At 36.6% G+C, this 10,773-nt stretch overlaps 1 protein-coding gene across 1 annotated transcript; it reads right to left on the bottom strand.

Annotated features, from left to right (window-relative positions):
• Positions 1–2,627: 2,627 nt before the first annotated feature.
• Positions 2,628–9,897, bottom strand: LOC133127777 (protein disulfide-isomerase A4-like). Its single transcript, XM_061240937.1, has 10 exons — positions 9,492–9,897; positions 8,852–9,008; positions 7,783–7,988; positions 7,228–7,366; positions 6,520–6,725; positions 5,794–5,952; positions 5,497–5,648; positions 4,655–4,811; positions 4,326–4,559; positions 2,628–3,264 (listed from the first exon to the last, which is right to left on the bottom strand). The coding sequence occupies exons 1-10, from the start codon at positions 9,571–9,573 to the stop codon at positions 2,849–2,851; spliced, it is 1,908 nt and encodes a 635-aa protein (XP_061096921.1). The 5' UTR covers positions 9,574–9,897; the 3' UTR covers positions 2,628–2,848.
• Between the last annotated feature and the right edge of the window lie 876 nt (positions 9,898–10,773).

Genomic DNA, 10,773 nt, shown 5'->3' with positions numbered 1-10,773 from the left:
AGTACAGTGAACGGATGAAATCGTTCGAAGGTTGTTTGCTCGAAGCTCAAAACATTTGACAATTGAAGTTAAAGTGGATTCAGTCGAGCCACGAAAACCCCAGTCCAGTCATTACATTACGTTACATTACAAGGCATTTTTTAGCAGACGCTCTTATCCAGAGCGACGTACAACGAAGTCCAAGCAAAAAATGTCAGTATCAACATTTCCAACATGTTTACAGGTTGAGACTGAACTAACGTGTTTTATTACTTTTATCTTAGCGTTTCTTATTTAACTCATCATAAATTGCATTAGTTTATATTTGAAATTCAGTGTTAAACTTTCATTTGTTATTTTGCTTTTAGTCATATTAACCTTACTCCGCTTGTTTATCTGCATTGCCTGGTGACTTTTTTTTTTAACGAAACAAATTATACGAAGTTATGAGGCTACTTCATATTCAACTTAGTAAGTTTTTAAATGTCAAAAAAGAATAGTACATTCAAGCAGTTTTAGCATGAGCTTTAGTGTGGACATTTTTCGAGGAAACTCGATACCCATGGGAATAAACAATATTTTATATATTTTTCTATTCAGGATCGGATAAAAATAATACACCTTTATTCAGTAATACACACATTCATTGAAGTTCATTCTCAGAAAATAAAACGATAAAATTATTCTAAATAGCTAAAGTGAAATAAATGTAATGCTGTTTTTGCGAGAACAAATGCATTCCCACCGCCGCTTAGCGGTCAATAGGGGTATAGCTTATTATTATTATTATTTTATTTTATTTATGCATTTTTTTCATGGCATACTTGGTTGTATTGTTGCTGGTAACATTTTAAGGATGTTAAAACTGTTGTAATCGGAGAATAGTTGGTCGGTGAAACTAATCAGTTTTTTTGTACACGCTAAAATGTCGCTTAATTAGCATCAGGTCATGTCAAAGAAAAAGCGTTATGCACGGTGTATGCGAGGTGCGTAGCGTACCCTATATTTGTATAAATGCGCATCCATCGGTATGGTCATAACGTGCTGGGATTGTCCCAGTGACATTGTTCACGAAAGCTGTAGCCTTGCTGTAACACGACCAATTGTCCTGTTATTTCCCATCATGCACCTGTAGTATATGTACATGAAATATGAACGTAAACCTAGCTAAGAGTGAATTACAAACACAAACGAGAACGTTGATAGGACTTATTATAATTGTTATCGTATTTTAACAGATATTTGAATTCAACCGTGTAAATAACCGTAAGTGAGAAACACATGTCTTGTCAGTTCTTTAAATAGATCTGAGTACATTCTGCCTTACCGACTGGTCCGATTGTAGTGGGTTTATGCAATTGATATTTCTCACAGTCAGTTAACTTAATTCCCTGTTTGTTTCCCCCTCCCGCTCACTACACAATTTGACTAGTCTTTTGTTATTTTTGCAGAATTGCGGAAGCTTAAAAGGATTTAAGTTAAAATTTAGTTATCTATGTTTTAATTACTCATAAAAAATGTTTTATCGTAATTTCGTCATTAAAAGCTGTGTGGCAATTGAACCTATGACCGAGAAATAATTTCATTTCATGAAATAATATGTTGGAACTACACTTGCACCAAACGCCAACTCCGATGTCGACCCTGATGGAAATTATGGTAAACAAACTAATTTCCCAGCATGCTTTTCGAGTCCCAGTGTTGTTAACTTAATACTCTGATAGTGCAAATATAAGCATCGATATGGAACTTATCTACTTTAAATATTATCTCCATGAGTATTCAAATATGTTAACATATAATGGTTATATTCATGAAAACTAACCATAATGTGAACAAGCTGGCAACATCCGGCGTATATATAGAGCATGGGTTCCTTACGTTGTCGGTCGGTCCGAAAGTAGTGGGTAATCACAATTGATTGCTTCAGTCAGTTACAGAAATCCTTGTTTCTTCTCTCCCCTCTACCACTGCTGACTTTGACTGGCCTTTTGTCGTTTTAACGACTAGGATAGTTTGTAGGATGCGTTATTTTTCGGTAAATTGTCCTTACCAAATACATCCTACAGTCATAATTACGCGACTTCATTGCTACAATGCTATAATGAAAAATGAAAAATTGGTTAAAGTACACATTCTCAGCCTTTATTTAATCCTTTAAACCCAATTTCAGGGCACCATAATGTTTGGGACAAATTGGTTCACAGGTGTTTTTGATTAGTCGGTGAGTTCAGTTGCATCCTTTGTGCAGGTATAAGAAAACTGTCTAGTCTGTTAGTATCAACTGTTTTTGTAAGCACAGGTTTACACTTGATAACCGAATAATTCTCACCATGACTGAAAAAAATGAATGTGATTCACCAGATATCACCATATTTTTGGACTGTACATTCATAGGTCTGTGTATGTGGATGGCCTGAGGTACCGGATTTATCAAATTACTTTAGCTTTACCAATCATAACTGTTTGGGAAATGAGGATTAAATTGAATATGTTTACTCTGAAACCAGCCGTTTAAACAGATCAATACCCCTGTACAATGTTCAGCATTCTGAATACAGAACAGTGTGTTAAAATTCACCAAACGTAGCACCAATTGCAACTAGTAATTTAATTTCCATTTACCACCCATTTTCCAGACAAACAAAAAGGGTTTTATATTTTTATTTTAAAAAGGTTTAAGAAAATACTTAACAGCTGGTATACAGTGCATGCTTTGGAAAAGTGGAGTTTCTTGGTTTCAGAAATACTATGTAGGCTAACAGAATCCAATGGAGACATCCATCTGTAAAAATTGCACCAGCTCATAAGAAACTCCTTTTTTACTGCACTGTTTTTCCCCTTGAAAGTTTCCAGTCATTTGCAGAGATTAAAGTTCATCTCTCTTTTGTGACAATGTTGTTGCATGTTTTTCCAAAAATGTGCTGAAGACCTCCATATTTCGTTCTCCACCTTCAAATTTGATAGGATTCTGCTTGCTGTTGCTGGGTGCAAAGTATATGGTGGGGAAACCATTTACTTTGTAACTTTCATGAGGAACATCATTTTCTGTGGCATCCATCTTGGCAATGACAAGATTTTTCTCATGCTTGTACTTTTTTGCAAGAGCCAGGTATTCAGGCTCCAACTTCTTACAGTGCCCACACCATGGGGCATAGAACTCTATAAGGACATCCTTCTTTATATCCATGACAACCTCCTCAAAGTTTTTACCGACTACCACCTTAACTGGACCTTTGTTGCTCTTGGGGATGGGCTGGGATTTGATTATTGGCTTTAATTTTCCTGTAGAAAGGACAACACACACAAACAAAGATCTGATTAACTCTTAACCCAATCTACAAATTATTAATAAACCATTTAGCATGTGTAACATCCCAGTACACTATGTCCTTGAAACATTGCCTGAATTTTTTTGCGTAATACTTAAAGGAAACGCAGTTTTGCTAAATGTCACAAATCCCATGCCTTTACTACATCATGAAAGTTTAGATAAAATTCAAGGGTGCACAAATCAATTCATAATGTGACTCCAAGGAAGATATTGCATTTTTCCCCACACATTTTGACACCCATTTCTTGAAACTAAACCTAAAATGATATAAACAAAATACAAAACAGTCAACTATGTGTTGAAATTGTGAAATGTAACACTGCAATCAAAACTATGTTTTCACCCATCAAAATTACATTTTGCAATCAATTCATACACCAAAGCCAGCAAATGAATGGACTATCTAAATGGCAGTTACACACTGGTGTGATAAATGAAAGACACTTATGAAAATATTTAGGCATTAGTATGCTTTTACATTTCAGTATACAACTTTTGTGCAGTAGCCAGTGGTTCCAAATTATTATTATTTAGTATACCGATCACCCGGATCTCATCTGAGACTTTTGCCATCATTTTTCTTCCCCGTCCTCTTCCTCCTCTCATTTTTACTCCTACTTTCACTCTTTGACTCTTGCAACACAGTAAACTCAATCTGTGCTTTTATTTGTGCTAAAGCAATGTTTGCTGATTGAATTATTTAAATCAACTAATGTTTGACCTGTGATGAGTGTGTTCAATTGATTATTGATAATTAAGTTTATCATTTTTAATGGAATTGTTTTTCATGTGAACACAAGACATTTACTTCATAAAATACACATCTCCTAAAGTGCAGTCTTTTGGAAAAGTGTTAAATGCAACCGAAATCTGTGTGAAAACAATGAAAATGTGTTTATAGTTTTCATGATATTTTTTCTCTTTTTACAGATGAACATAAAGTTTTGCTCATTGGGGTCATTGCACTAGAGAAATGAGAAAAACATTTTAGGCCAAATTAAATAGGACTAACCTTTTTTGAAGGCCATGACAAACTCCCTTAGCACATCAGAGTCGAACTCATCAGGTTCCATGGCAAACTTCTGGCCTCCTTCTCCAAGAATCCCAACATTCACCTCCTCCCCACTCTCACTTAGACCCAGGCTTTTCAGCTCATCGGCATAGTCTTCCTCATCAGCAATTGCAAACGTATATTCTGGGAAATCCTTGGCCACTTCCAAAACCTTGTTCCTCCAAAATTGAGTAGCTGGAATACAAATGTAATTTAGTAATAGAATAAGTGAATAGTCAGCTTATGCAATATGCAATAGCTACTTCAACAATGTTAAAAATGAAACCCACCAACTCTGTAGTCAAAGCTAAAGTCAACTCCGTAATACACGAGAAACAGGGGCCTCTTGGTGTAACGTTTGGCATCATTACTCTGTTTTCTGTGTCCAACCAATGGAAGAGTGTGGCTCTTAAAAAACTCTTGCACTTCAGATACAGTGGTGGAATCCTGCAAGAGAAAAATAATTAAATTATGGACATGATATGGGTAACCACAAAAAGCACCGATTGAATATACAAGTTAAATAAATTAAAGTAATGGGACAATGACCAATCTTTGTTGTACTGGCTGTTCTCCAGCACATTGGATTTGAAATAAAATGAATATGAATTCTGAAGTGTACAGAAACGTATTTTAGGTAGAAATCCAGCCAAAAGCCTCAAAACTCATTGGACATTGCTTCACCCAAAACAGCTACCAAGGAGTTTTTCAGAGCCACAAAGTGGAATATTCTTGACTGGCCAAGTCAAAGCACCTGTCCTGAAACAAGTAAACATGTGTTTCAATTTCTGAAGAGGAGACTGAAGGCAAAACAGCCCAAAAACAAACAGGAACTGAAGTTGGCTGCAGTGCATGCCTGGCAGAGTTTCACTAGGGAAGATATAACATCTGCTGATGTCTCTGGGTTGCTGACTTCAGGCATTAATTGCAACCAAGTACTATGTTAATTTTTCCAATTACTTGTGCTCCCCTTAAACGCGGGTGTATACATATTGACGTAAACACCGTTAAATTAACGCAGGCAGTCTGCATTTTAACTTCATACTCATTGCTCTATGCTGGAGTACAGAGCCAAAGCAACATAAGGGTCACTATCCAAGTACTTCTGCATTTAACAGTATGTGAAACTTACTTGAATTGTTAAGAAATGTGATTTTGGTTCATATTTTGACTGAAATTTCTCAGGCTGGATCATAATCACTTGACCAGGAGAAACGTTAAGTGATTTGGAAACGGCACTGCTGAAAGTGTGGATGAACTTGTAGTCATCTCGCAAGATGTTACCTTGAAGCAAACCACAATAATTAGTCTTCACATTATGCCACTTACCAATGACTATATAAAATGAAATCCTAGATGTATATTAGGAGACCATGACTGAACAGTCAAGTCATGGTGTTCATGTTCACTCAAGTTAGGTTATACTTACAAGCTTCTTGATAGACCTCAAATGCAGAGTCTTGTTCAGAGGAGAAAACACCAATGATGACAATGTCGTCTCCATCTTTAATGAATCCCTGAACTTGTTTCTGATTCTGGACTTGCTTTGAGGGTGGCCCTGCCTGTTCGCCCATATAATCAACAATTCCTGTACAGAGAGACAAGGCACTGTTCAGTTCAAATCCCTGCCCTAGAGGAGTCCAACTGCGATGGTTAATGGGACAGTGCATCATGGTGGTAATAGAGACATTTTTATTATCACATAATTAGTTTGAACCCTTAGGATGATGTGCTTAATGCAACTGAAATAAACAATCTAACTCTCAAGAAGGGGTTTTCAAACTTGGGGATACCGGTGTATGGTAGTATTTGTTCCTACTACAATTGCAACCCCTGAAATACAGTCAAAATTGTTCTTAAATAAACACACATCTTAGACACCAATTTACCCTATTAAGCAACATGTCAACATATTCTTCATGCATGCCATGAAGAATAAAATGTCCCATATTCACAGCCCACGTCTTTTCATCAGTTTATATGGCATTCAAATACATTTAAGGGAAAACATCTATTTTTACTTTAATTGATAAAATGATCGACTATAAGAAAAGCAGCATACTGTACACATGGTTTGAACACCTATGCTCAGAAGAGATAAATATTGCAAATCCTGCGTTATTTTTATTAAGTTTGACAGTCAAGGTACACATACCATCTTTCTCTCTTGGTCCATTGTATTCAAACGGCTTGCCCTTCCGGAACATTTTGAGAGTTGGGTATCCAGACACTTCAAATCTTGATGCGATCTCATTTTCCACTGTTGCATCAACCTTTGCCAATGGAATGGGAGGACTCCGTTTGTTAAGCTCCTTGGCTGCCTTCTCATACTCTGGAGCAAGTCTCTTGCAATGGCCACACCTGGAGAGTTATGGTTTTGGTTATGAATGACTTAAGCAAATATAATAGGGTTACTTCACAAGACCAAATATAAAACATATCTAAACCCCATTGTGAACATAACGTTTCAAACGGTTGTATGTACAGTGCTCTCCATAATGTTTTGGACAAAACATTTATTTATTTGCCTCTGTACTGCACAATTTCAGATTTGTAATTTTGAAAAATCACACGTGGTTAAAGTGCACATTTATTCAGATTTAAATAAAGGGCATTTTTAAACATTTTGGTTTCACCAGAAATTACAGCAGTGTTTATACATAGCCCCCCCCCCCCCATTTCCTGGCACCATAATGTTTGGGACACATCAATGTTATGTCAATGAAAGTAGTCATGTTTAGTATTTTGTTGCATATCCTTTGCATGCAATGATTGTCCAAACAATATGACAATGAAAAAGGTAATTCAGTTTACTTAGTAGTTTTTTTTTGCTTTTTATATAAATGTACTTTAAAGGACGGACCAAGGTGCATAGAACTCCACCAGGATAATTTCAGCATTATTCACCACATCGTCAAAATTATCCTTTGTCAAGACCAAGGTGGCCTCTGGTGGGGGTTTCCAGTCTGGCTGGGCTACCTCTTTCACTCTGGACACAATTGCTATAAAATAAGAGAACAACATTAACTGTTTACCTCAGACTTTTCAATGCTTTTCTAAGCTTGTCAATGCAATAAACTTAATTATAAATCGTCACTAATTCAGTAGGACTAACTGGCACTTAAGATCACTTGTTGCAGTTTTTCTTTTTTAATTCAATGTGGAGATCTCATTCTTTGCAGGACCAAGGAAAGGATTGGACCAATGGAACAATGAAAGCAAGTGTATGATCAATTAGAGTGAAATAAAGGTAATTCATAACGCTCTGCCTGCAAATGAAAACATGACAAATATTAATTGAAGCATGCAATATAGACTTTACCTTCAAAATTGAATTTAGTCAACTAGAAGATTGTAGCAAGGCATAATGCTTGTATTAAAAAAAAGTGAAGACATCACATTTCAGAAATTACTATACCTTCCTCTGTTCGGCTACCATCATAATCCACAGGCTCCCCCTTCTTTAGGATTTTGATGGTGGGATAGCCAGACACCCCAAATCTACTCCCAAGTTCACTTGATTTTGTGGCATCTACTTTGGCCACAGGAATTGGAGGGTCATTCTCTTTAAGTGTCTGAGCAATTTTCTCATACACAGGAGCAAACTGCTTGCAGTGACCACACCTGAAAAAAAGAATGGGATTCATATTGAGCCATGAAGAGTGGCAGTGATTTGGTAAGGAGTAACATGGTGGTTGGTCACACTTTCTAGGTTTTATACGCAATTGGCACAAGAGAGCATTGAAGAAACACAATGAAAGTAATAATTATGTCCATTCATTAGTTTTGGAGAAGTAAGCGTTTTAAATGTATCGTCCTATTTTCAACCGGCTGAGAACGATCTCCTCGTAACGCGTCAAATTAGGATATAACCACTCTCCTCTTATCCCTCCCCTATAACTCGTGACCCATAGTTTGCGCCGCTGGCCTCCGGGCAATACAATAACGTTAGGTTAACTTAAATTAGTGGCTTTTAAGGACAATTTGACTATTTCTGGTTATATTAATTTAGCTAGCTAGCTAGCTAGTTTGCTTTCATAGGGTGACATTATCGATAACGTTAGCTAGCTAGTTTGCTTTAATAAGAATGTTCTAGTTGTGCTTTTTTTATTTTAACTTGGCTAGCTAGCTAGTAAAAATAATTGGACTATATAATTGGACAAGTCAGCGTCCTTAGCTATTGAAAGTTCATATACTATTTCTATGGTACCAAATAACGTGTGAAAAGTGGGAGCATGGTCTGTCAATCATAGCTAATTGACACGTCTCATTACCACGCCCAGACAGTTTGGGTGAACTTCTATAGTGGGAAATGTAGGCTTAGAAAAATATATTTTTAAATACATTTAAATGACTGAATTAAAAAAAAAAATACACATTTGTTTTGTTGTTAGCTAAAGACAACAGGCAAGTGTCACATTGAATCACCATGTTAGATAATACTGAGAACCATATTTGAAACCAGCATTCAAGGGCAGAAACCTTACCATGGCGCATAGAACTCCACAAGCACTATATCCGTATCCTCAATAAAAGTGTCAAAGTTATTATCTGTCAGGATTAAGACCCCATTTTCATCCTTGACCTCACTGTCATCGTCATTCTCTTCCCCCTCCTCGTCGTCTACTTCTTCCTCTGCTACATCTGAAAACAATGTGAAAGAATGTGCAAATTCAACCTCTTTCATCAGCAGTAAAACGGTAGCCTATACTATCTACGCGAGAATTAGACCAGCCAATACAGATAATTTAATACAGAGGCAACAATGTATGTCCGGGTATAGATTTGCAAAACCAAAAGCGAGTTCATAAAAAAATTATGGCTTGAGCAATTAATTCCTACACTCGTGGCTATAGAAAGGCGGGTCAAACATCCTCGAGCACTTAATATTTAAGATGCAAGTTAACATACACTACTAACTACGCTAACGTTATGCAAAAGAACACGCTGATGAGTAATGTGGTGTACGTGCTCTACTATAAAATCTGAGCGCTAATTACTACCTATGTAGTTAGTTTACATGAAGTTATCGGACCTTTGCTTGGTCAAAGATAGCGTTATTGGAAATGGGCCACAAATCTCATATCGCTATGCTAGCTAGCCAATGTTAGCCACGTAGCTACTCACCATCTTCTTCACCTTGTATAACTGCGACAAACTGAGCTATTCCAAGTAACACAATGAGTAAAATTACATTCTTCCTTTTCATTTTACTTGATCTTTCAGCGAGAAATTCCGAGGATAACTAGATTTGTCGTTGACGACTCCCTCGGTACCGTTACAACTATTAGCTAGGCTAGTTAGCTAAGATCCTGTTAGTCTGAATGAAGCAATGCAGATTACTCGGTCATGCCAAATTGTGCAAGCAAACGTTGCTAAGAATACTGATATTGAATTCTGAGATCACCTCAGGGAGGAGACATGTAACGGTATCTAATCTACGTCATGTTAAAACAAAAGAAAACTGACTTTGCACTGCTAGACGCAGGTTTTACTGAAAGCAGGCTGTCAAACTTGAACTAGAAGACTGACTTGCCACAATCCCATTGGCTTTCAGAGACCAATCGTACAATGCCACTCGATTCAGGGAATCCTGCACGTTCAAAAGCGGGATTGGCTAGTTGGACAATAATTGTTATCTTATTGGACAATTCCTTAAAAATTCCCTAAACCGAGAAACATAACTGTTTTCAGTAAATCTACTTACTAGTGGTACAGTTTCCCTTACAGCAGAGAAAAAACTAGGAAATTGAATTATGTATTTTGTAAGGGATTTTCATTTGCATTGCATGAGTAAAAGTATAGGACAGTACACTTAAAATATATACCACACAATAGTGTCATAAATGCATATTTCTCAGGTGCTGACATTTTTCTCGGAATATGTCACTTAACTGTCATATTCTCCTGCCTGGCTGTGTTGTTTTCATGAGTATGTCACAGGACACATGTTCCAAGCTGATTTTCATCTGTTATAATGTAATTAATGAAGCATATTAATAGGACTATGATATCAAGAGCAAAAACAGGTGTAGTTTTCCAGGATGTTTTTTTAATGGGTGTGGTGTTCTTCTGTTGACATACCTGAACAAACAGAAGCTGATGGAGTGTGGTGGAAGCACTAAGGTATTACTGTACAGTACATAACCGGATGTCAAAGTAATATTGTGTGCAAGTTACTAAAATACATTTGAATATATTTTTCCGATTAGTTGATACATTAGCATACTTTATAAGAACATGTTACAGTAATTGAAAACATTACTCTGGTCCCTCAATTTCGGAAATGTTTACCTCTGATACTGATACAAATATGAATCTATTACTGTGTAACACATGCCCAGTCACATTTATTTAGCTTTATATAGCGATATAGAGGTATGCATTAACAGCGTTACTAGCTTTACAT

The sequence above is a fragment of the Conger conger genome, chromosome 4, assembly GCF_963514075.1.
Source record: "Conger conger chromosome 4, fConCon1.1, whole genome shotgun sequence".
NCBI lineage: Eukaryota > Metazoa > Chordata > Actinopteri > Anguilliformes > Congridae > Conger > Conger conger.
Note: the sequence above shows the minus strand (reverse complement) of the source record. Positions and strands in the feature narration are given on the sequence as shown.